At 39.6% G+C, this 27767-nt stretch overlaps 1 protein-coding gene across 2 annotated transcripts in view; it reads right to left on the reverse strand.

Moving 5' to 3' along the window:
* ZFHX3 (zinc finger homeobox 3) overlaps positions 1-27767 on the reverse strand; it is a 928642-nt gene that overhangs the window by 307636 nt on the left and 593239 nt on the right. For both annotated transcript variants that reach the window (XM_044081906.1, XM_044081905.1), the window contains exon 5: positions 23758-23989. In XM_044081906.1, the coding sequence (XP_043937841.1) occupies positions 23758-23989 (232 nt within the window). The remainder of the gene's footprint in view (positions 1-23757; positions 23990-27767) is intronic.

Genomic DNA, 27767 nt, shown 5'->3' on the forward strand with positions numbered 1-27767 from the left:
CCCATACTTGAGTGCTAGGCCAGAGACAGGTAAAATGCAAGTTTTAAGAAAAAAACAATTTTCAAATAAGTGCAACACAGGAAATGCAGTAAACAGGCTGTAGATGTGTTCTAAGTACAGTTCCTAATACAGATATCAAGTTTAGCAAGCTGGAAAACGCCAAAAAGTAGGCGGCAATGCAGAAATCTTAACAAATAATCTGAAGAAAAATACTTAAAATCTCAAAAGTGGCTCCTTTCTTGTTGATTATTACTTGAAGCTGGAATACTTCTTTAAAACTCATCCTGATATGACTTTCCATTCAGATCAAACAGCAGTGGTGTCATACTGTTCCCTGCATAGATGCTGTGCATACAAAAGATGTGCTAATATTGTTTGTGTAACTGTAAAACGTGCAGTGCCTTAACTGCTGGAGTTCACTGGTTAGAAGCCAGCATGGTTACAATCAGATTCTTTCCAGTAAAAATGCAGTTTGCAGTTAAAGCACCTATCTTAAATTCTTCGAATTTCTTCTTTATTTCATGGGCATTCTGACTCCATTTCCAATTAATTTTAAATGCAATCACCGCTGCCTATAGCATCCAATATGTTATTGTATGTGTCAGCTGCAACTCCTTAACCACACACACCGTTTAGGGCACTGTGGCTGGTACTTATATGTTGGAAGCCATGGACAAAATGCTCTTCTTTTATGTAAGCAAGTTTTGTAGTGTGTTTTATCATCAGACATAGTATACATTTTTTTAAATATTTTCCTGCTGTACATTGCAGGGGCACAGACTATAATTGCAAGGAACTGACAACATCCACTTAAGCCTACCATCAAGATGCCTGATGTGTTGATTCACACCAACTTGCAGACACAGGAAGCATGTCGTGAACTGGGTCAGAATTAACAGCAGTGCTATGAATTAAAACTTATCACAAATGCAAATGGAATGCCTATGGAATACTGTTTAAAGGTAGGCATCCATTTGCATATAGCTAGCCTGTCTTACAATCACTGAAGAAAAGCTAGCTAACTAGTCCAGCATCATTCTCCTGGGACAAGCCCTACCTTATTGAGGACCAGATACTGCCATGTATTCTCCACCAGCAGTAATCTTACGGTGCCTTCAAACAGCAGCAGTTTTGCCTAGTTGATCACATCCAGTTAACAACTGAATAAACAGCTAGCTATAAAAAACAGGCAGAAATTAACAAATTCAGAATTCAAATCCCACCAAAACCTTCATCTACACAGTATTACATTAAGTAACAGGCTGATCCACTTTAGCAAACCAATCTGGCATAAAAAATCAGAGAAAGTACGCTCTAACTCAAGATGTGGTTTTTAAAATGCATGGGTGGTGAACCCTGACAATATGGTTGAGGGTACCTCTGCAGTTGTACAATATGTGACTCTCCTCTTTAAAATAACGAGGCTAGAGGGAACTGCTCAGCAAACTTCTCTTTTGTTGAATTTCTGCGACTCACCAAATCTGAAAATATTATACCACCTATTCAATAAATAGATACAACAGTAACATAAATCAGTAATAAATTGCTTTGTTTACCGAGTAAGTAAACTCTTGGACAAACTTTCTTCCAACAGGTCCCTGAAAGATGACAATGAGATACCTTACTTACATGTAGCAATTTTTTTTTTAATAGAGCCCATCAAAATGCATAAATACAATTTGGTTTTGCGGCCACGGTGGTGCAGCGGTTAGCATTGCCGCCTCCCAGCAAGAGGTTCTCCGGTTTGATCCTCGGCATGGGTGCCTTCTGTGCAGAGTATGCATGTCCTCCCTGTGGTCGTGTGGGTTTCCTCCGGGTGCTCCGGTTTCCTCCCACATCCCAAAGACATGCTGTAGGTGAATTGGACACTCTAAATTGACCCTAGGTGTGAGTGTGTGCATGTGTGTTTCTTCTGTTGAAGGTTGGGTGCCGGGCTGGCAACTCGACACTGTAAAACTCCACTGCCAATCATGAGCAGTCAGGTGATCTGCTGTGGCAACCCCTAACTGGGAAAAACCGAAAGAAGAAGAAGATATTATGAAGGGGGTGTTGAGCATAAAGAACAGCAAACATGGATATGTGGTCTAATTACACTTACTAACTACCGAAAATTTGGATGCTCAGAACCAGTAGTAAATGTAGTACTGTAGAACTAAAGACTTACGTCTGAATATTTCTGACCACCCTCACCTCCCTACCATGTGACCCTGAGCAAGTTATTTAACATCCCTTTACTTTACCCCTGTGTTATGATAGTCAGCACAAGTTTATGAAAAGATGTAGGCCTAAGAAATGTTTAACACAGGAAAAGAAGGTATTGAATAAATGGAACTAAAGTCACAAACTAAAGTTTGTTTCGAAAAAGCATACAATGAAAAAGTGTTTAAAGGATCATAAATGTTTTCCTCCATGCTCTGCTGAGCTTATTACAACAAACAGTTTGCATGGCAGTCATCATTTCACATCAGACATAATGTGCTAATGGGGAACTGTCCCACAAGATGGGAGAATTAATATGCTATCTAAACTATAGAAGAGAAAAGTTTTATACAGGTAGACCTGAGAAAGCAGAAATGTACTTTCTGTCCATTCTGCTTTTGCTGCCAGCTATGTTTTGCATTCTAGCTATGATTTCCAAGGTCAGATTCTGGTGAAAGAGTTCTCCTGACTTTAGGTCAGTCAACTACAGGCCCAGAGGACAGAGGCCACATTCAGGTTATAGAATAAAGCATTTTAAAGCCCTCAGTGGCTGAAGGCAGGTCATGGCAGAGTTTTATAAAATAATTAATTTATATGAACCTGCTGAATACAAAATGTATGCCAAGGAAAACAGGCAGGCCTCAAGAACCTGAAACCGAGATTTGCTACATAAAGCCCTCCCAACTCATTCACTTTGACTGGTGTCAAAGTTCACTGTGAAGTCAGGGGACACCAAGAGGGTTTCCAAGGTCACAAAAGACATTAAGAGAGACCACTAGGCCAACCAACTTTACATTGATCATAAATGCTAGAGGAGTTTTAGCCCAAGCCTTCTGGCAGGAAAGAAAGCAGCAATTTAAAGTGTAAAACTGTAAGCTCCTGTTATCTTTTTCTCAGAGTCCAAGGACTGGCAGAAAAAGAGAAAGTATAAGAAATGGGGGATGGAGTTTCTTCCTGCCAGACATGTCTGTGACACTCAGACAGACAGGGACTTCCTCCACAGATACCAAAGCTGTTACATCCCTATTTTCCTGGGCCCAGCAGCTGTCAGCACTATTACAGAGGGTGAGACTGATGTAGCTCACTGTTCCAGATCTTACTTTCTGTACTCTGTTTACACTCAGCAAGGCAACGTTGTCATGGTCACATTACAGAGGATAGCACAGTTTTCAACATTTTCCAGCTTGTTTTCCAGTGCAAGCCCAAGATCTAATCAGTACTTCTCCATCACTGTGACTAAAGAAAATTGCACAGAGAGACAATGATTTCTTGTAAAACAGTAGGGCAGTCAGCTACTGATAACAATCCAAACGTGTACCCTAAGGTAGGGGAATCAAAGAGATATGCCCCTACAGGATATGTTTTGCATGTTTTTCTAGAAAGTATACTGCATTAGCAAATGCTATCCATGTGCATTAAAATATAAACTTCTCAGTTTATCTACATCATAAGTTCATGAATGCATGTGCATATATGTCTTCAGAACATAAAGGGACACCACACATTCACTCTAAACTTGTCTGCAGTCTTGACAAGTTACACTGATTAACCAGTATGCAGGTATGACCTCAAAGTACTAGTGTCTTTAGTGATCCTGGGGCGGTACCAATACTTGCTAGTGAGCACATGCACCAAGATAGCCAAGCAGAATCTATCACTTAAGTCTATCACGGCGTACAGGTCGGACAGATGACCAGCAATGCAGCTTAATCCTCAGATTGTCCTATGATGACTGAAGAACAGCTACCGGGCCCTACTCAATGATGAAAGAAAAAAAAGGCACCCCAAGACCAAAGTTAACATTTACAGTCCTGGTGACCTTCTTCAAGAGTGATGATGAATCACTGAGGGCTATGCAGGGATATCAAAAATGTCATCAAAATCATACTCTTGTAACTCGTGGACAAAGTAGTGAAGCAGCGGTAGAACACTGCTTAGGTGACGAGGAAGTGATGCAGCAGTAGAGCACTGCTTAGGTGACGAGGAAGTGATGCAGCAGTAGAACACTGCTTAGGTGATGAGGAAGTGAAGCAGTGGTAGAACACTGCTTAGGTGATGAGGAAGTGAAGCAACAGTAGAACACTACTTAGGTGATGAGGAAGTGAAGCAGTGGTAGAACACTGCTTAGGTGATGAAGTGAAACAGTGGTAGAACACTGCTTAGATGATGAGGAACTGAAGCAGCGGTAGAACACTGCTTAGGTGATGAGGAAGTGAAGCAGCGGTAGAACACTGCTTAGGTGATGAGGAAGTGACGCAGCGGTAGAGCACTGCTTAGGTGATGAGGAAGAGAAGCAGTGGTAGAACATTGCTTAGGTGATGAGGAAGTGAAGCAGCAGAACACTGCTTAGGTGATGAGGAAGTGAAGCAGCAGAACACTGCTTAGGTGATGAGGAAGTGAAGCAGCGGTAGAACACTGCTTAGGTGATGAGGAAATGAAGCAGCGGTAGAACACTGCTTAGGTGATGAGGAAGAGAAGAAGCAGTAGTGCACTGCTTAGGTGATGAGGAAGAGAAGCAGTGGTAGAACATTGCTTAGGTGATGAGGAAGTGAAGCAGCAGAACACTGCTTAGGTGATTACAGCTGAGTATCTCCAATTATGCACATATGTATAGTGGAGGGGTTGGTGACTTCCACATTGCAGCCATTATAGGATGTGTGCATATCTCTACAACACAGTACAATAAATAACATATTTTTATCTTTTCCACGTAATGCAGTCCAATGAAGAGACCTTGCCCTATGCCACTGAATGCACTACACAGTAGTGTATAGAGGCAGACAAGTCTAGTGAAGATATTGCTAGGGTAAAAGTAACCTTTTTTTCTAAAGAGATCTATGCAGGAGGTAGAGAAATGTATACATTACAAAAATTACAGTAATACAGAAAAAAGACCTAGGACTCTCATTTACGAATGCTGATCTGAAAGGGTCTATAGCAGTCCACCAAAAACTGCTGCATGAGGAGCAAGTAACAAGTATATGACACAAGTCAAATACAAACCAAAGCATCTATAGACACAACTAGCAAAGATGGATTTCAACAAAAATCCAAATCATACAATTGTTTTTATTGTAGAGCACAGCTTCTCACCCTACATGCAGGAAACCGCAGTGCATGCACTCCCTTACTAATAATCAGTTCTGTGGTTGATGCAGTTAGGCAAAAAGGGAGGATTTCCCCTGGGGCAGTGAATGTCTTTAGCACACATACTGATCAGCATCACTCATGTGCAGTAAAAGCTTCACACTGTGATCCAGCTTCTCAAGAAAGTTTAAAAACTCAAGTAAAGGGCAAGACCAAACTAACTCATAATGCAACAACACCTGGCCAAGTCCTAAATCATACAGATAATCAGCTTACTAGTACACCAATTTGCAAAAAAATAGCCAGTGCATCTAATTTTGCAGAGCAGTGTTAATACTGGACTATAGTACGGGTTCCTCTTATACAGTTTACCTAGAAGTTGCTATAATGGTAAAAGATACTAATAGTTCTATATGTTGGACTAGTAAATCATACAAAAGGCACACAAAGGCAGAAAACAATATAATGTGAGACAATGACACATTTTCCAAGTCTACTGTACTTCTTAGCTCCTTGGGTCTCAATTTTGAAAAAAAAACTAAATCGCACATGCGATAAAAGTACAGTGACTCTCAAAACTTGCTTTAATGCTATTAACTCCCCCACACATACACACACACACATCCATGTTGCTTACACACTGTATACATGTTGCTTATGCACACAAACTCGTAGACTACTTTATCTCAGAGTAGCATGACTATCTGGGGGTATTACAAAATATGAGTAATTAAATACTCCCCATATTTATACTTTCAGTCTCACTATTCTGAGAATCATAATTACAACCGTAATAATTTTAACAAGAACCTGTAATTCTTCTCTGACTTTACGTACTTTATTAAAATATATGGTAACCAAATGAGCAAGCTATGCAAAGATAACATTATTTTTAGCTATAATGCATGGATTACAGAATAAAGCAGAGAACATAACAATGTAACATAAAGCAATGAATGCCGTTCTTTGCATATGAAACACAGTGGTCATGATGCAGTGATTAAACTATTAGTAAATATTTGGTTAATACAGACACAAAGGAATCTGCTAACTTTAAAATATGCTACTTGCACTAGGATGCACTATGAATCCCCAGAGCATAATGTCGGAGAGTGAACTGGATGAGACAAACTTGTTGAAAAATCAATGGATATGAAATCATGAGTCTGATAAGTGATGAGACTCACCTCACACCTCTTTAACTTATACACACAGACTTCACAGTCACACAACTACATGGAAAAGAGTACTATCCCTAAAGAATGAAACAAAAATGGCTAACACAACTGAACCGACGCCCACAATTTTTTTTTTCAGGACTTGTTAGAATTCAGTGGTGTTACTGAACATTAATACCAGACATTTCTGAAAGTGGCATAAATGAAGCATTAAAACATTTCTCTTCCGCTTCAAGATACAGTTCTGTTTTTGAATGCAAGGCATTAAAGATAAATCTAGATTTTTAAACTTATTCTACATTTTTTGCACTTTGCCCTACTTAACTGCCTTCTGGACGCCCCGAAAATACAGCAAGTTTGCCGCATTTAGGCACTTTGGACTCAACAAAATTTACTGACAAACAGAAAGAAAGATGAGACAAAGTACTACGATCACAAGACAGATAGACGTTTTAAACAAGTATTGCTTAGATAACCCCAACAATGATACTTCAAAGATCTGCACCTCCATCCCTGTCAGACATTTGGTACAGAAGCACAAATGTTTCCACTCCCCTCTGGCTCCTTCCTGCCAATGATCTTTGTTTATATGATCACTACAGAAACTCTTCTGCTGACTCTGTTTGTAGAGAACAGTTTCTTTTTTTCACTTCACTACACATCATTTTTGCCCCTACACTTTTTTATCTTTTGACTTGTCTATTTTAGTCTTAATAGAGCACTCTTTCCCCAAATAAAGTATGACTTGCTGTTGCCCACGGGTTGTAGGTGAACTGTGCAAAAGCCGTCTGTATAAGTAGCAAGTTATGAGACTCATAATTGGATTGCAACAGTATTTTATTTTTCATAGATAGGGGATTTGCAAATATGTGTCTCACATTTCTTTGCAAGGGGCAGAGGCAGTTTTACACAACTTGCTGACCCACACTTTACTTCATAGGGTAGCTGCAAGGGGATACTTCTCTTCAGTTACAAGGTGCAGTGTTCTCTAAGTTCAATATATTAAAAGTAAGGGTGCAGGATCTCAGTCCTTTATTTAGAGGTGTGTGTGTGTGTGTGTGTGTGTGTGTGTGTGTGTGTGTGTGTGTGTGTGTGTGTGTGTGTGTGTGTGTGTGTGCGTGCGTGTGCAGTGTGCATAGGGAGGGTTCGCATTAAAAAAATTACTTAATAATCCATAGTGAATAGACTTATGGTGGAAACAACTTGCCACTGCTTTCAAAAACTTATTTCCAAAGAAGTATCCAGGATGCTCCTCAAAGTACATTCAACAAATATCCTGCCTTAAGTCATGATTTAAATTCTATTTTAGGGAACCATGCCCTTTACCTTAATAGGTTTCATTCTGTAAGCTATACTTTGCTTTAAGAAAGCAACTTAAAAGTTGTTGCTTTCAAAACGGTGCCCCTGACCCTCTGCTGTGTTTATATTTAGGAATATTTCTACACTCAAATCCAGTTTCTTCCCCAAGTTATCAGAATGTACTCCCAAGTTTTTCTGTCCACATCCCTTTTCCTGAATTCACTCATCCTTCGAGTTTTTATTTTATACAATAGACTGTCAGAATACTTGCATACAATTTGAAATGATGGCACAATAAAACTATGTTTTTTTCTTTGCCAAGATATGTAATGTTAGTTTCCTTCCAGAAGGTTTTTCCTATCCTTTTGTCCTGTCTTAAAAAGCAAGCAGCCAGTAACTCGTGTAGGTAACATCATACAAAAGAGATCTTCTCTTCAGGCCTCTACTGAAAAATAGGACTGCAATGTGGTCATCCCTGGTTATCAAAACAAAACTCAACATAAATAAATAGTCCATATTCAACAGGGAAGCCCCACTGCAACAAAGGTTTGATTTTTAAGGAGGTGGCAGGCAGTACTTAGGTCTATCAACTCATGTGCTGTGATGCCCACTGCAACTGCAAAAGTTGTACTGTGATCCTCCAAACTGCATGACTGTAACTGTAAATGTGAACAAAGTCCAAGAATGTGGTATCTGAGAGTACCAGCCCTATTCCAAAAACACATGACCTTGGACTCAGCATATTTAGTTAGTATGGAGGGGGGAAGAAAGCCATCAGTTATGGGAACGGGGAGGGCAGGTTTTACAAGTAACATTAAAATTAAATAAAATAAAAATTGCATACATAAAGCAGAAACACCACACAAACACAAAATCCATATAACTGCAATATGACACACTGAAATGTGTTTTATGGTATGATAGGAGTCTGCCCCCCCACACACAAAAAGCACTTGGATTATCAGACCATAAGACACACTTTGCTGTGCCTTACTCCCTTCTTAGTGTTGTTTCTTCTTGTTCTGCTAAACAACATTTCAATTCCTTTTGAGAATATTGTGATTTGTTCTGCACTGAACTCCCACATATAAACATTTCAGTGGGTTTGATCCAACCTCTCTCCACTCACTTGCACTTGGGTGTGTTTTTAATGTGCCTGAACCTCAGTGGTACAGATTATGACTCGAATGATGAAGAAAGAAGTGCATGTCCAGACCATCTGGGCATCGGAAAGAACTTTACAGGACAAGGTGCAATTATTCTTCCTTTGAAGGGCTGAATCAGACGGTCATTAGAAAAAACATGGAAAGAATTTCCTAGAAACGTGGAAGCTGCTAAACCGACACATTTCTCCCTGAAGATATTAAAACAATATGTGTGTGAGAGAGAAATGGTATATTTTTCTTACAGTGCTGTAATACTATGGGAAAGCCATTTCTCTGCTCCTTACGAGTCCCCTGGTGCTCTCAGGTCAAGGAGCAGTGCAAGCATAAAGGAATGGCTGGAACGGATGGAGAAAGACATATGGTGAAGAATTCTCCTCAGACACCATTCTCTGACTTGCTTCCTCTCCAACAATGATTTCTTTGAGTCTGTTTGGCTTTGTTAATCAAATTTTTTCCTGTTAGAAGTGATGGCTTTTCTAGCTCTAACATTCAGAGTGTGTGTGTGTGTGTGTGTGTGTGTGTGTGTGTGTGTGTGTGTGTGTGTGTGTGTGTGTGTGTGTGTGTGTGTGTGTGTGTGTGTGTGTGTGTGCGTGTGTGCGCGCGCGTGTGTGTGTGTGTGTGTGTGTGTGTGTGTGTGTGTGTGTGAGTGTGTGTGTGCGTGTGTGTGCAAGCCCATGTGCGTATGTGCATATATGTGTAAAATCTGTGCTATCATCTACAGAAGTAGACCGCAGCAGGGGGGGTATACAAGACAAACATATGTACTTATAGACTGATGCATGTGCAAGATGCATTTGAATGCTCCTGCAGAACAAGTATGAATACATACGGTATGGCAAAACTTCCCCAAAAAAGTGAATTGCTTTCCAGTGAGACCCACTTAACAGGCTGCAAGGTGGTGCACAGGGAAGAGATACTACCCATCAGCTTTAAAATCCATGGTCTGGTCCTGGCCTCCAGAAAGTCACCAGATCTGACCCCTTAAACATGCCTTTGGCTCAATGTTACTAACCTGACTGACAAAAAGAAACAAACATCTGCATTAATAAGACAGAGACACACTCTTGCTGCAAAACTCAGACTGCAGGACTGATAAGTGTACGGCTGAATGGAAAATGTGGAATTATAAAGGCATAAAATGATTTATCTGACTGCCACATACTCCTTATAGGGTACACTAGAGGCATCCCTTTTACTGCAGTGTCACAGGGACACTGAAAAATAATCTAAATAAAATATCTGACACAAAAATATAAACAGTATTGTGGTTTACAAGTATGCAGCATTTATAGCTTCAAATGCAAGAAATCCTTAAATGTTGACAGGTAAATTAACCCATACACACATACAAGAACATATCTACAAGCCTGTTGACACAGACTGATGCACGTCTACGCAGTAAGTATCAGTACTCTCATGTGTGACAATCACTCCATATGTTGCACACATTTTTATTCAGTGCATTGCCACTTTTCCTTATCTGCTGATATTACGTCCTACTGAAGGTTCCTAGGCTGATGGTCAACGAATAGTATTCTCTAGAAGAAAAGACAATGCACTGGTAAGAAATGATGCTGAGGGTTACAAAGGAAGGCTAGGGAAGGGAGGGGTTCTTTTCTTATATTTAATGTGAGAAGAGGCCAAGACAGGAAAAAAAAAAAACTGTTTGTAAATCTCTACGATCCCCATGTGTAAATGAGACATTAACTGCAACAGCTGCTGGTCTGTATCATGCCCACAAAGCCAAAACCAGCAGATGCATACAGAATTATTATGGTGCAAAGGTTGTATAAGAACCAAATGTATCTTGTGGTAGCAGATTTTCTATCCTGCATAACAGAAGCTGGAACACAATGATGTTATTTCATTCTGTGGGCACACTTGATGAAATGAACTTGTCAGCAAAGAAGACAATTACTGAACTCAAGGCAGTTGTTAATAATATGCAACAGATGTAGGTCTAAGCACCCACCACCCAAGAGAGCCATTTGCTTCGGTTTCAAAAAAAAGAAAACTTTTATTCTTCACGTCTTTTTGAACTATAGGTGTCCAACTTTCTTACTATCTACAGATCCCCAAGTCCCACCATAACCTTCTAAATTTTGGTAACACTGCATGGCATTCTAGCTATCTATCTAGTTTCCCATCAAACTTTGCCTGTATGACTTTTGGAACTGTATGTGCTCCAGGTGTGGCCTTAATAGTCTCCTTCAACAAAAAGGGATGGCCTCACAGTCTTCAGAATCCACAGCATTTCTATGATATGCACCCCAAAAACGTACTGCTCTTCACCACTACTTTTTCATACTAAACAGTATGACTCAGCTTAGCATTTATTATTATCCCCTTCATTTTTCAATATTAATCCTACTTAAGAAGAATCCACCAGTCATCACTACTCATCACGGCAACTGCTCGAGTTTTAACACAGAAAAACATCTTAGTCAGTTCTTGTTCACTTTTACCTTTTGCTCTGTGTTGCAATACAGTTGCTGATTTATCAGTAAAGAAAATCAATGTTTCTTATTGATTTTTGTATAGAAATAATTCATATTTAGTGCAGACAGCATAAACACATACTTAATATAATGGCCGTAGACATGCTGCACTCTTATTGGCTCTGGGCATTCCAAAAGCTCCACATAAATTACTTTTAGCACACTACTACACAATGATTAAATTACTATCCTACCTACTTTGCAACTTTCTTTGCGTAATGACTTGGCAGTGTGGTACTAAATGCCTAAAACGTATAGCAAGCTTCAAGGCCATGTAGGCTACTGATATACAGAGTCAGATGATGGAGCAAAAACAGCAAGACAGGAGCGCATTAACAATTTAAATTGTTCTTAAGGAGCAAACGAGTATGTTAACAACGTTGCAAAGATCAAAAATGAGACACTACAAAACAACTCAATGCTGCCAATTTTGTTAACAAATGCATACTATTACCTTTCTACTTTTTGGCATTGAGAGCCTGGGTTGTGGCTGAAAAGGGTGTTCGCCCATTCTAACCACTGTGTTACTAAACAGTAAATAAATAAGAAGTTATACTGGAAGCAAATTGTGTAAAATGCATCCCTGTTTATTTTTTTGTCTAGAATGTTAATGTAAATCTTTGGCAAGAAATGCTTAAACAAATCAAATACGTATCAGGCATGAGAGAAAACATAATACAAAACTAAATCCATTTGCAGTGCCAGCAATAAAGTACATTCTTTGGTTAATGTTTACATATTAAGCACTTCTGGGAACAATATGGCACTCATCCCCAGAGGATGGTCACCCAGAATATTAGCATAATCATGGACAGTGTTACTGCTCAAATTAAACTAGGGATAAAATGGAGCACTAAAATCTGGAATAATGTTAACCTTTAAAAAGCCAGGTAAAATTATGTGTCACCGCTGAAACAGAGTATATGCTCAGGGAGTACAGCACACTGTTAATCCTTAACTTTACCAAAGTAAAAAAAAATAGTATTTTCCTAATCTAGAGCACAATATGTCATTCTTCTAAATATAAATCAGTTTACAATGAAGGCAGAAAGACAGTTACATGACAGGCACCTCCTCGAACATGGTAAGAAGTGATATTCAGAATGTCGACGTACAAGTGTCTTTCAGTTCATAAGGATGTAAACAAGGCAGGGACACGAAGCATGGTTGGCAATGGCAACTGTCAACATTAATATTGACAAAACGTTGTCGATGTTGCCGTGTCGACCTTTGGACGTACTTAATATTCATGACATGAGCATATGTGTCGGTAACATCACCGTTCACGCTTTACAATGTCATGTTTTTGATAATAATCCATATAAATAAAACGACTTTACCCAAAAAAGGTTATTTACTTGTAAACACTCAAATGGTCAAATAGTCACCAGCATGGGGTTTAGAATTTATGGTCAAGTTTATGACTTAATGGCATTCAAGAAGCTTCAATACCATTACTCTGTAGTGGAACTTTGTGCTAAATACATGTACCACTGTTTTAATTATAGGTAATGAGGAACTTAACTTTACTGCAGCAGGTAGTTTACACCAAAGGTTTGAACCCTGTTGATTAATGAACACATTCATTATTTCCTGTTATTTGTTAATTTTAAGCAGTAGGTTACTGGATCTTGTGTTGGAGATTTTTTTCCCTGCACATTTTCAAAAAACTGGGTTAGACATTGCTTTTTTGTAAAGGACTGATCTCCTAAAAGAAGTCTGAAGAACATAAAGAACAGACACAGTTTTGTAGTCATTCAGGATACTTATTTTTTTTTTCGAGCCCCTGTATTTTCTTTGCTAAAAAACTTTAGAACTGTCTTGAGCTGTGTCAGTCAGCTTGTATTTAGGCTGCATAGTACAGTAGTACCCTCTAATATAGGTCTCACCAAGGAGGCACATCGGGGTAAAATGACTTCTACAAATCAACCCTTGGGTAGGGCCTGGCGGTGAGGAAAGGAGTAAACATGTCCGACTGACTGCAACACACTTGACCAAAGGTTACCTTATGGCCCACAGGATTCGTAGATCTTATACTTCATACATTTATTTGTAATTAAATGTGTATATATTTTTTACCAAATCTGACAAACGTGTAGAGACATTAATGACAAAAATGCTGTTACTATTTTTTGCATCTTTACAGGAGGTAATTCTACCTCCCAGTTTGTAATTCTATGGTAACTTGTGGTCCAGTGCTAGACTTCCATAACTTGCCCTGGCACAACAAATTTATTAGCAAAAATAAAGGTTTAACATTATTCCTTATATCATGTAAGATACTATTAAGAATAGATAACGTCTCAGGAAATTAGTGTTCGTTCAGCTGTTTTACTGCCAATGACAAAATTTCTTCTACAATGTGAGGGTACCCTTAAGTAGACAAACATAGTTATTTCATAAGATTTTTTTGATGCTGACTCAAGAGTTTGTCAGCCAAAGCATATGCAACTTACCAAGGATTAAACACTGCTGATCTTTTTTACACAATTTACACAACACAGGGAGATCTAACTTCAGTTTAGCATCTCATGTAAAGGAATGCAGCACCTCTCCATGCTACTCTATAGCTGTAGTATCAGAAAAATTAATGCCAACATCTGGTGTGTTAGAATAACTTGCCGTCTTTGGAATTTTTCAGCAAAAGAAAAAGATAAGTGTAAAGCCTGCTAAAAGCTTGTTTTTTTCACATATTGTGCTTATTTGACTGCCTGCACTTTTAAAAAGTTGTTTTTTGCTTAAACAATTTGTTTAACTGTTGTAGGCTACACACTATAGTGCGATAGCCTTTTCTGATCATTTGTAGTCATTTAAAGCTGTTCATAGGTTCATAGGTAGGTACTAGGCTATCGGCCCAAGGGCCTATGTAAGCCTAGCCAACAAGGATCCCTGGCTTACGCCACCCAAGAAAGTTTTAAGTGTATTTTTTAAAAAACCCAAAATTCCTTACTTCCCGCCTTTCTAAGCTGGTATAGTCCAGTTTCCAGGCTAGTGCTGAATTCAGGGCTGTGATACTTACTAGTTTCTGAGTTGCCCATACCTTACTTGGATAGAAGGAAGTTTCTCTGTTCACCTGTGAGACAGGGGAGCTTTGAGCAACCCATCTGTCCCCGGAGGAGTGGTTCCAGCCCAGAAGTTAGTAGTTTATTGGCCATTTTGGGCTAATTTCTATCTCTTTCATTTCCCTACTATAAAAACTGCATTTGCACGGTTTTGTGCACCGGACAGCACCAGTTATCTCTGGTTAAATTATTCCCGGCTCCACTAAGTCTCCACTTCAGTTTTTCCCTTGACACTAGTCTAACTCTCAACCTAAGCACTCAAAAAGCATCCTACAGCCCAGCACTTGCTCAGACCTAAAAGCAAGCACTAATATACACTGACACTGACTGCCCAGCCGGGCAAGGCTCTTTATTCACCCCTCACCAACCAAGCAACTAAGCAGCTCATTCTACTATTCGACCATGACCAAAGGGCAATTTCAGGTGTACTCTCCAGTCCAGCTGGAGAATCTGGGTATCCTGAGGCAATGTTACAACTGCCTCATGTACACAGACAACTCTCTCCTCCTACCACAAAGCAATAACATATGCGAGAGATGCAATTATACAGCCAAACTGGAAGCTAAGCTGTCTCCACCCAAGACTGGAACAGGCAGTCAGGAGGAGAAGGTTAACACTTGCACCACACCTCCAGCCGCACACAGACCTACTAAAACAGCACTGGCAAAAAATACACATAAATACACAAAATCATACTCAGAGGCTCTAAATAAAAACCTGCAAAAGCATCAGAGACCTCCAAAGCAGACACCCAAACAACCTGCACCTCCCATCACAAACCAGACAACACATAAAACACAAAATCAGTGTGCCGCACAATCACAGCCCTTAAGGCAAAATAACATACCTAACACACTAGTTATAGGTGACTCTATAGTCAGGCACACTGACGTCCCACTCACTATGCTGGACAAGCAGAAGGTTACTGTTAGCTGCCTGTCGGGAGCCAGAATCCACCACATAACACAAGCACTCGGTTCACTCCAGAACAAGTACAAATATGACTCTGTCATTGTTCATGTTGGTGTGAATGACCTGAGATGTACCTCCCTGGACTACATGAAAGGAGACACGGAAGAGCACTCTTATCATGTAGCCCAGGCTGGTATGACCCTGACCCTGAGTAGCATCCTGCCCTCGCCAAGAATGATACATCAGTATAAAGAAAAAATTATCAATTTCAACAATTGGCTAATCTTCTGGTGTCATTCAAAGGGGATCCAGTGTCTGTCAGCCTGGGACGACATGCTTGACAAACCACGTTGCTTCCCAAGAGATGGCTTGCACCTGTCACCCCTAGGCTTTTAAATACTAGCCAAAGCTCTTGCTGCCCCCATACTGCCTTTTTTAGGCAAGGCCCAAAAGTCAAACCCACCTCCGTAAGCAGCACAATTAACAAAAAAACTGAGGGTTATGCTACTCAATGCCAGGAGTTTAAATCTCAAAATGCACGCGTTCGAAGCACTCCTCAGTATGGAGAACGTCGACATCTGTGCAGTAGCTGAAACCTGGTTCAAGGTTCCAGACAGCACCCCAGCACTACCGGGCTACAACTCATACCACACGTTTCGGCTACAGAACATGGACTAAAACACAAAAGGAGGGAGTGTATCCATATTCATCAAGGATACCTTCACCTCGAGGTTAGTGGCGCAGCATGATACCTCTGAGATCATCCATGTGCAACTAACATCGGACAAATCTGCAATGCAAATTGTGGCCTGCTACAGATCACCCTCCATGACCCAGGACCACCACTCCACCTTTCTGGAGACTCTGGAAAACATGAAGGTCCTACCGAACACCCTGATATTGGGCGATTTCAATTACCCTACCATTCACTGAGAAAACTACTCGAGTACAAACTCCCAGGCCCAGCGCTTCCTGGGATTCATCAACTCAAACACCCTGGATCAGCTGGTAAACTCCCCTACCAGAGGTGAAAACATATTGGACATGGTCATCACCAACATGGGCGACAGGTGTTCCACACCAGAGGGCAACCCGTCACTGGTTAGATCAGACCATAAACTAATCACTTTGGATGTCCACACCCCACCACCACCCCCAACTAAGGAAACCACAGTAAAAAACTTTTCTAAAGCAAACTCCACCTTACTTAAGACAGAGGTGGTAAGTTTCACAGCCCCCACGCTAAAGGATAACGCTGCCCAACATGCAGAAACCTTTACAAATGCACTCTATGAGCACCTCCAAGGATGCATGGATCGTGACATCCCTAGCAAAACCAAGACTCGCTCCTCTAAGAGAAGGAAACCAGTTTGGTGGACCTCTGCCATAAGCAGGCTATACAATAGATGGAGGAAATTAGTTAAAAAAAAAAAGCAAATCCCAAGAAGGAAAGACATCCCTGATCAGTATCAGTAAGAAAATAAGGTCTCTCATGAAATCATCCAAGGCTAACTTAGAAAGAAAAATAGCCAAGGATTCAAAAGATAACCACAATGCCTTCTTTAGCTATGTTAAGAATCTAAGTGGCAACTCGCAGATATGCACTGAACTAGTGCAAAATAGCACAAAATACACTGAACCTACTGATACTGCCATCATCCTGGCAGATAGACTCAGTGCAAACTTCACCACCCTCTCACCTCTAAAAGGGCCCTCAACAATACCGGAAAAGTGTAGTGTCCTAAAAATCACAGATGCACAGGTGAAAACAGCCCTTTCAAAAGCCAAAAACACAGGGTCAATAGGATCAGATGCTGTCCCAGGCTGCATCTTGCACGAACTACAGAACGATCTAACCCCCCACATAAACACACTGTTCAACCTCAGCCTCTCCACAGGCTACGTGCCCATAGAATGGTGCACAGCAATGGTTATTCCTCTCCACAAAAGAGGGGCCACAACTGACCTGGTAACTATCGCCCCATAAGCCTGACTAGCCTGGTCTGCAAGGCTATGAAGCGCATCATCATGGAACTCATTAACAAAGACATTGGGAACCTCCAAACACTTGACCCTACCTACTTCGGCTTTGTTAAGGGCAGATAATGCCTACTAAGCCTGGTTGACTTCTTTGGGACAGTCATCAAGGCCATAGATGAAGGAAAGGTGGTTCACACAGCCTACCTTGACCTTGCCAAAGCTTTCGACACCATTCCCCACTCGGGTATTACAGAAAAACTCACCAGCTTGAACATAAGCCTCTACGTCATGAGATAGGTTTCCAACTGGCTTACAGACAGAACTCACACAGTAAGAATAGCGGGCTCCAGGTCCAACTCTAAACCAGTCACAAGTGGTGTCCCACAAGGCTCGGTCCTGGGACCCCTACTATTTGGCATATACTTCTCAGAGGACTATGGCTAACCAATTTCACCAATGACTGCAAACTGGGAGCCACAATTGACTCTCCAGCTGACACAGACATCCTTCAAAAGGGCCTTACTGAGACGGACACCTGGTGTCAAAGTCATGGCCTCAAGCTAAATGCCAAAAAATGCATAGTCATCCCGTTTGGGAAAAACAAAACACCCACGAATTACCACATAGGTGGCAGCCCCCTTAATACAGAAGAGGTAGTAAGAGATCTGGGGACCCAGGTAGATAGTAATCTCTCCTTTGACAATCATATTGCTAAAGTAGTTAGGAAATCCTTCTATGTGGCCCATCTAATTACTACAGGGTTTGCATCCAGAAATAAAGAGGTTATAGTGCCCCTCTACTCATCACTCATTAGACCCATCATAGAGTACAATGCCCCATTTGGGATGTACCTCACAAGACACTTCCAACAGCTGAAAAGAACACAAAGTACCTCACCAAGAGGATTACTGGCCTCAAACATATGTCCTATGCAGCCCAACTGAAAAAACTCTGGCTGTACTCAGTGTACTCAATGTCCAACTCAGAATTGATGGACGTGCTCCACCTAACGAAATCCAAGTCACTGCGAGCCATGCGCTCTAGTGAGCTAAACCTCACCACAACAATAAACAGAACATGCTGGAGGGATACATTCCTGTCACAGAGACTCCCCATGCTTTGGAACAAAATTCCAAACTACATTAGGCAGAGCACCTCACTAACACTCTTCAAGAGAAACCTTGACGAGTGGATGGGTAACAGAAAATACACCCCTGGGATCACTTCATTGACTCTGCTTGACAGAAGATCAGTTAATTAATCAATGGGGAGGTGAAAGCCGACACACTCTGGCTAGGCTTATAAATGCCCTTGGGCAGATAGCCTAGTACCTACCTATGAACCTGTAAACTACTATCACAATCAGAAGAGGAACATATAGGCTATTTCAGTATGAGATATCTGAATGCTGCAGGTCCAACCAGATCTTTAAGATAATCAGAGAGAATAGCAGGTACATACATGACAAGATACTTCAAAATGCCACCTTGTTCAGAAGAGATAAGAACCCTCTCTGGACATTTTAAGCCGATATAACATATAAAGTGGCAATGGCTTTTATAGAAAAGTGCCAATTTGTTGACGCGTGAACTGTCTGTACAAGACATTCCATCTCAACCATTTCAGGGAACCTAGTGCATAGCTTATGAGGGCAAGCCACATGTGCTGTATAACATTTCATTTCATTTAAATGTATTTATTTATCCTTTCAAATACTATAGTCTATATTAACTAATGGGCAGGCAATCTCATTCCTAAACCTGTTGTACCACTACGTGGCTCATATAATAACAGACCTCTGGTGTCAGCAGAACCCCACATCATAAAAGGCTAATTAAAACAGGATGGATGCCCTTTCCACATTACTATACAGACTGCACACCAGTGCTCTCTCACTTATACTACACACCACTACTATACAGACTGCACACCAGTGCTCTCTCACTTATACTACACATTTCACCTATGTCTTAATGCATCCCCAAATTATTTACCTATTAGGTAATATTCACAGGCTGAGGTAGATCTGTGTTAGTCATCTTTTTGTATCTGGATACCTAGTATGACACAAATGCATACAATGATGTACATTACTAATTTAAAAAATGCATATGCACATCAAGTACATATTTTGTATTTTTGAATAAGTAAACCTGATTTTTTAAAAAAAAAATGTGCCATAATACAACTACCCAAAAACCAAATTCCAAATGTAAGCCTTTGTGTAAGTGTGCATTTGTAAATTTCCTAGCTGCATCCCTTTATCGGCAAAAACTACAGTGAAGTTCTAAACACAAACAGTTCTATCCTTTTGATACTGTACATAAACTTCATGATGTTCTGGTGAAGGAGTGTGAACATAAATGCTGTGGTAGTTACAAATGTTTTACACTCAATATGGATTTCAGTCTAACGGAATTACTTCAAGTATAGGAATTCAAGAATTGAAACCTCTGTTTAGCTATGCCACTAAAATGGATCACTGCTCTTATGCAGTGCATGCATAGCCTCTGGTGAAATGAATAATTTTTGGCTACAGCAAGTTGATACAACAAGACAGGTAAGACAAGACTGACATTCTTCCCTGCCATTAAATAAAGTTTATACATTATAACAGTGCCAAGAGCTGGTTTTATGTCTCACCAGTTATACCACCACTCATGTTTACGATGGTAAATAGGAAACATGAGTTATTCTAACCTTCCTGGTAAAATTATGGCTGGGATTCAGAAAGGATATTGCTGTCAGTGTAATGTGGGTATTTTTGCAGTGCCTACTGGCACTATGGTGGTACAATGCAATTCGGAGTTAAGATAAAGCACAATGGAACAGCAGCTCATTATCATGTCTCTGAATCGAAGATTGCACACTTACAGAATCCCAGGCTAGGCTGTATTTTATGCATCACTGCATTTGCAATGGTTAGTGCATACTCATGACTAACTAGCCATGTGGACTTGTACCTATATTAGAAAAGTAATCATTTGTATGTGTATGCACACAGATACTTACACACAAACATATGTGCACATCATACATGTCAGTATTTGATTTTAGCCCTTTGGCTTCATACTACACAAAGTACCCTAGTAAAAAGGCAGGGAGAAACAACAAAGTGAGCATACACTGCAACTGTGCGATATCTGCTGACCTCTGGCCACACACTGACTTTCATCATGGTACTCTTCCAGGACTCCTCCAGATCTGTGTGTCCATTTCAGGCTATCACAGCATGGTGAAAGAGAAATTCCCAGAAGGTGATGCCATGTTCATTGCAAGGAATAAGCCAAAGAACAGAGCAGAACAAAGGGAAGTGACAGAAGGCAGATCAGACAGATAAAAAGAATCTCTCATAAAGTCTAGTGCACATAAAGTTTTAGCCAGGAAAGGATGAGGAAGTTTGGGATGGTCATTAATTAATTAAAAAAAAAATCCCCTCTTCACTAGTACTGCTTCAACAGCCCAGAATTTCTATGACTGTATGGGATAGCATTAAGAGGGGAACCTTCTGTGGTGCAAAGTTGGAAAAAGTTAATACTACGCTCACTGAAACATGAATAACATTTATCATATTCCAGGAGACTGCACAGTGTTTCTCTTACTGGCAAAGTATACTCAACACCATAATACTCACCATTAAATAAAAACACTGAAGAAGTACTTGGAGATCCCATTCATAAAGCTGTCATGTTAAGCCAAAGACACATCTCTCACACACACTTTCTTTTTAAAAAAACAGAATGCAACACTCCTTTATCTTATAACCATGTTAGGAACCTGCAGAGACCCTCTCAACACACTATGACCTGTTCTGTATTGTCTTACCACACAGGACTCTGTGGTTTCTAACTGAAACCATCCTGTAGCTAGCAGGAAATTTTTGCTACCAAACTTGTAGCCCACATTACACCTTGGACAGTCCACTACTCAACATAAAACCTAATATGAATGGATCTTCACAAAAACATTCTCATCTTAAGATAAACAACATCTGACCAGCTCCTGTGAATCTTTAGTCTCAATCTCAGTGCTTATTAACTTTGTAGAATGCATGATGCTACTGCCGGAAGAGGTCAAAATATGTAACATTAACGTTGCTGCACCTCAAGGCAGCATCGTACAGTAACGTCATCATATGGTGGATGCACAAAGGACCAGTTCTAGTTATGCCAGCATCACTAACTGTTCTTCTTAGAAGTGGAGGACATGTTTTAGGAACTATAAGACTTCACGCGCAAGACGTAAATTAAACAGTTACTACTACAAAATGTGGCCCACGTTCTTTTCCAGTCCTAAAAATACTTCTGTGAGTACAGGCATTTCATTACCTTCCAGAGTTGCTTCCTAAGGCTACAGAGCAAAAATAAAGCAAGAAGAAATACCAGAACCACATGTCACTGTACTTATTTTAAAAGCCAATGTCTAATATTTACACACTGCTTGAAATGCAAGGAAAATGCATCAAGCCTTGGACAGCTAAAAAAACTGAAAGAGAATCCAGAAAAAAAAAAAAAAACAGAATGTTTTTTCAAAAAACAAAAACAACCCCTGCTCCTACCTTTCAAATCAATTACCACAAGGTCTGTTTTCTTAAAGCCATTTATACACTACTCACTAATATGGCTGAATCAACATCAGGCTGGATTGCAAATATCCACCCAGCTAATAGTTTAAAGAAAGACACTTTATGATAAATATTTTCATTAACATCAGAACTAAATTCCCGGTAAGTAATATTCCTAATAAGTTTTCTCATAAACACAGATTGACCGCATTTTGCCTGAGTCCGCCTGCCTGTCCACTGCACAGTCATTAACATATTTTGCACGCAGCAAGCAGAAAGCTTAATTGTTCTTAATTGCATAGCTAACTATGCTCCCTGATAATTTGCCTTAGATCTTTCCCTGGTTCCTGCGTAATTTCCCCGCTGCTGGCTTCATTATCCCTCTTGCTGTAACACAATGGATCTTTAGATACTCTCTTCCATAAAAGACAAAAACGTTTTGTGAGAGTCAGATCATTAGCAAAAGTGAAGAAACAATGCTTCTCTCTGTCCATGGTCTGGAAGCCAAGGGGAGTCAAAAGTCATCACAATTTCAAATGTAAATGAACAGATAATCTAAACTGACCTCTGCAGATCATTACAATACCAATTAACACAAATGAAGCTGTCTGTCTCAGCAAAGCAGTTCACAATACAGGCTAAATGCGTGTCTTTAGCTAGGTCCTCTCACAATCACCTGAAACTACTAAAGATTTAATGGTGCAGTGCATTGAATGACGACTTTTGTAACTATGACGTAGAATCTCTGTACCAGCACCACAATCTGTGTACTTTAGTATGGGTACATGCTGTCTAATGTAAGAACATTTTAAAATGCACATTCGTGTTGTCAATGAGTTACAAATCAAACAACAACATGTAAATGAACACCGGACAACTGAGTTTCACAAAGCTGCTACTTTGTGTAATGCTGAGCATCAAGATACAAGACATTGAATTTAAACAGTAAGCAAATATAATTCAATATAAGCATGTAAGAACTTAACACACACACATGCGCACACACACCTTACAGTGCTCTACATAACTTTTCCTCTACATAGCACGTGACTTGCTACGTTAGGTAAAGTACTCTACAGTACTGAATTATAATGATCTTGCCTGTATAACTTGTTAAAGTCTGCTGCATTACAAAACTGAACATCTGATTATACCAACTAACTCAGAATGACAAATAGCAGCACTACATACTAATATAGGTATGCAACACTATACAGTCCCATATCGGTGTGACTCATACTGTGTAAACCACTCTGACATAAAAAAATCCATCACACACACACTACACTGCCAACTTTTACAAATGTCCAGTATCATACAACCTGCTGCACAGCTAAACACTTCTTCCAGAACTGGCAAGTTGCATCACTGTACACAACCTGACATCAAATACCTGCTATGCAGTGTGATAGTAGGTGACACCACTTATCACGCATTACACCATTCCTTAAACTTAAAACAGCAAAACAAATGCACACAACAAGCAGTCCCACTTCTCAAAACCACCATTCAGTGTAACGTTACCCCAGATTTTCACAAACGGTGAACAATGTATGGACTGAAAGAGAAAACGTTCATGTTATAATCCATTTCTTGGCAACGGCAGAGGTAAACTAGAAATGTGCTGGCATACAGATGAGCATTTTCAGCTATCATCTATCTCAAACAAGTGAATAAACATATGTGCTTTTTTATGTAGTCAGCCTGCTTTATTTATTTATTTTTTTGTTTCAGACTAGCAATGATGACATGAAGCTCTTGGAAGTAACATGCGCAAACAACAGCAAAATGTAACAGCAGCAGGTCACTCACCTGTATCAACAGTGGGACATTTACGTATGGTGAATATCTGGCTCAGGTCCTCCTCCTCTTCTGGCAAACCCTTCTGTAACCTCTGCAACTTGCGTAAACTCTCACTGCGCTGGTGTTTCATCGAGCGGACGTGTTGGATGAGGTTCAGCTTGGCCTTGGTGGAATAGCTACAAAGGCTGCAGTGGTAATAGCAGCTTTCCCCCTCCACTGTGCTCTCATGTTGTTGCAAGTGCTACGGAAAGACAAGGTAATCACTCAGCATTTACAACAGAAAATACTTCTATAACAAAAATACACTAAAGGCCCTGAAATGGGAAAAAGAGAAAAAGGCAAAGGCAAACCATTCTTGATAAACTAAAGATTGCACTTGACAACATTTTTTTTTTAATTTTTACAATTTTCCATACAAAACATCACCATTAGTCCTGAGAAAAATGTTAATTGCATGCACAGTCCCTAAAGACTTTTCTTAAGCTGGATCTCTTTATTAATGAAGACTGGATGGTAAACCTGGAATTGTGTCCAGCATATCATCCAACTTATGCAAAACTAAGTGCTAGTTCTAAACGAACAAGACAACGAACGTGTACATCAGGACAGTTAAATAAGCAAGTTCAGAGGAAATAGGTTTACTCAGTGGTATTGCATGAATTGTTGAGGACTGATGTGAATATCTAACTATCTGTATGCACATACACATACACTCACAAGTACATGGTTTAAAAAGAGTTGGTTGTACAGTGCATTTGTCGAAAGGAAAAATCTTTGGCTGTTCCAATTCAACACTTTGCAGCTGTTCTGTGTGTGCATTTATGTGCAAGATCATTGAACAGTGGGTTAAGGAACTTCGTGCAAATATATATATATATATATATATATATATATATATATATATATAGATATATATATATATAGTTATACATATACACACACACATAAATATCAGTGAGTTGCTGCATGTTACGTCAAACATTAATAAGTTGTGGCATGCTGCTTTTCCCTGTTTTCCAGTCAGACCCAACTTCCTTCTCAGCTGACACCTACACCATTTTTTCCCCAAATAATTGTTAGCTGTTATCCTGAAAGGCATCTATTATCTGTTGATCAAGAACATTCTGTTATTTTTTATTTATTTATCCTTTGTTGAATGGGTAAGTTCCACCACGCAAGTAACTTCTTTTTAGGGGACACCAAGGTGGTACTTGCACTACTACTACTACAGGAAATTTGGCTAGGGAATCAGGAAACTTCCCCTAATCTTTTTGATAGGTGCCATGGGATCTTTTATATCTACCTGGGCTACCACTAACTCAGTTTAACTTCTCATCCAAAGGATGACACACTCAGGAGTGCAGCATCCCCTTATGCAGCAGTGCAGTGCCAGCAATCATTAGGTTTCCTAACTACATTGAAATACATCTCTCAGCTGTCCCACCAAACACTTTTTGGATAACCATCAACTATGCATCCAAACTCATTCAACCAAAACCATATCTCTTAGCTTTTCCCTCAAATATACATAAAACTGTTGCTGTCTTGAGACAACTAAATAAGTGGGCCTACAAAGACATTTCACAGCTATTTCCAGCATAACATTTGGCAAGACTTGACACATTGAAGTAAATAGAAAAAAAAAAGACAAAACATACACAGAAAATATTAATGCTGAACTTCTGAGATGTAGCTTGAAGGTGAACGGTGGCACTGTCTCTTGCTGTTTATACTTTAAAGAAACAATCTAAAAACATACCTCTGAACTGTCCAGAGTTTCACAGACTGTCCAAATCTTTGCCTCATATTTTTGATCTGTTCCTCACAAAATTGTTTTTTCTGGCAAATCAGTGAGGATTGAATTCACTAAATAATGACAAACATTTTAATTTTGGGCTTTGTATTCTTCAGAAAATGCATGGTAACACAAAATCTTTTATTCTAGTAACTTTCTGAGTTTATAAGGACAATATTTAAAAATTATTCCTATTTTTGGGTGTTTGTCCCACCCCTGTTATTTTTTGCTTTGTCAAGATTTCTTCTGCTAAGAGGTTGAGAAGTATGCCCCAAAACAGAGGCAGAATAGAACAAGACAACTTCCAGTCCTTTAGAAGACTACCATGGATCTTACAGTTTATCTATATTCTTTATTCATATTTATTGTAATTCTTTATTTTCTGATAAAATAAACACAAATAATAATACAGGCCAGCACGACTGGCAACACTAGCCAGGGTAATGAAAATTACCATTTGAAAGCGACCTAACAGTAGTTTTATACACACACACACACATATATATATATATATATATATATACATATATATATATATATATATATATATATATATATATGTGTGTGTGTGTGTGTGTGTGTGCATTCAAACTGTTTACAAAACAAAACGGCAACCTGTGTATTAATACTGTTCCCTTTCTTACAATCTAATTGCTCTGCATGACAGTTGTAAATAAATCACTTATAATGTGCTAACTGACTCATTGCTCTTCAGCCTCATATTTTTCACTTCATCATCAGCTCTACTGATGTTTACAGCCATGCAATTAGTACACCGTCTCTTAACTAAAAGCTAGCAATGTGGCAAATAGATTAAGTCAACAGAAGAGTGACTCCTTCAGTTCTAGAATTTTCCACATGGCTATCATTTGGATGTATGACACTGTTCTGTGAAATACATAACAGCATCATCCATGGCTGGAAGTGTGGTACGGCTTTGCAGTCATGTTAACAAGTCGGCTTTAGGTAACACTGCTGCTCTTTACTGCTCAAATGGTATCTGCTGAAAATGTTCTTTTACATATACAACCATATGCCTTCTAGATTTGTAGAAGACAGAAATGTACACAGAAACATTTCATTTAAGGTTTGAGTCACTACAAGCACATCATAGTAGCAAAATTAACACTTGCCACAACAAAACAGTTACAAAAGAATCTCTTAGAGCAGGCAAGATTAGCTACCCCACTGTAGAAAGAACTTTGTCTAAAATATGTTTCTGACAGTTCTCCAAAAAGCTTTATACCAATGTTGGTTGGCATTTGTTGTAATATGATACATAACACAATGTAAGCAGTGCATGATGTGTGCTGATTACGCTCTGAAATTTGGGATAAGACATCCTTGTTATTTACCTCTCAGACATTTCAAAGCTGCTATGTTCTTATCTTGCACTAGAGTACAGACAGCATCCACCACAGAAAAGTGCCAGGATATGCTAACAGCTTTAAAAGTGTCATGCTGCCACATAAACACACACACACACACACACACACACACACACACACACACACACACACACACACACACACACACACACACACACAGACACACACACGCGCGCACACACGCGAGCACACACAAATGTCAAACTGAAGCATGTTTAATGCTGTTAATCCATCACAGATCCACTTACCTTCTGGCCTCTGGCCATGTGGCAGCACTGTTTTATGGTTGCCAAAGCTGTAAAACACTGCATGCTCCTACAACTTTTAATTTGTAACCAGTTGTACATCAAAGCATCTGAAGCTCCATGAAGTACAGGTTTCTCTGATCATGACTACTTGTTATGTGTTCCTGACACAGATGTCAAGATTCACTCTACTTTTGAGGTAAGTTTTTGGACACCCATATCTCCAACACAAAATAAGCTGGTTATGATTTGAAACCAATCACAATCCTTACCTAACTGTTATGCCTTCACAGTTCATAATTCAATTCATAAAACATTTAAGAAGCTTTTTATTAAAGAATAACAGTAAATAAAAGGAATGGCATGGAGGAAAGTACCTTGTGGGACTGTGGTCATAAGACGTCACAAAGGATGTCACAGTTCTTGAGAGACACATTAAGCAATGAGGCACTCCGCTGTAGAACTGATCACTAAAGTAAGGTGCTTATACTGTTTTAAGGAGATGTGGTTATCGTACAGCAACATGATTTCACTTCTTACTGCAAGTTGTTCTTTCAGATTTTCTCAAGTTAGGTGATAAATTATGCTTGC

The sequence above is a fragment of the Protopterus annectens genome, chromosome 8.part1, assembly GCF_019279795.1.
Source record: "Protopterus annectens isolate FY-2018-M chromosome 8.part1, PAN1.0, whole genome shotgun sequence".
Taxonomy (NCBI): Eukaryota; Metazoa; Chordata; order Ceratodontiformes; family Protopteridae; genus Protopterus; species Protopterus annectens.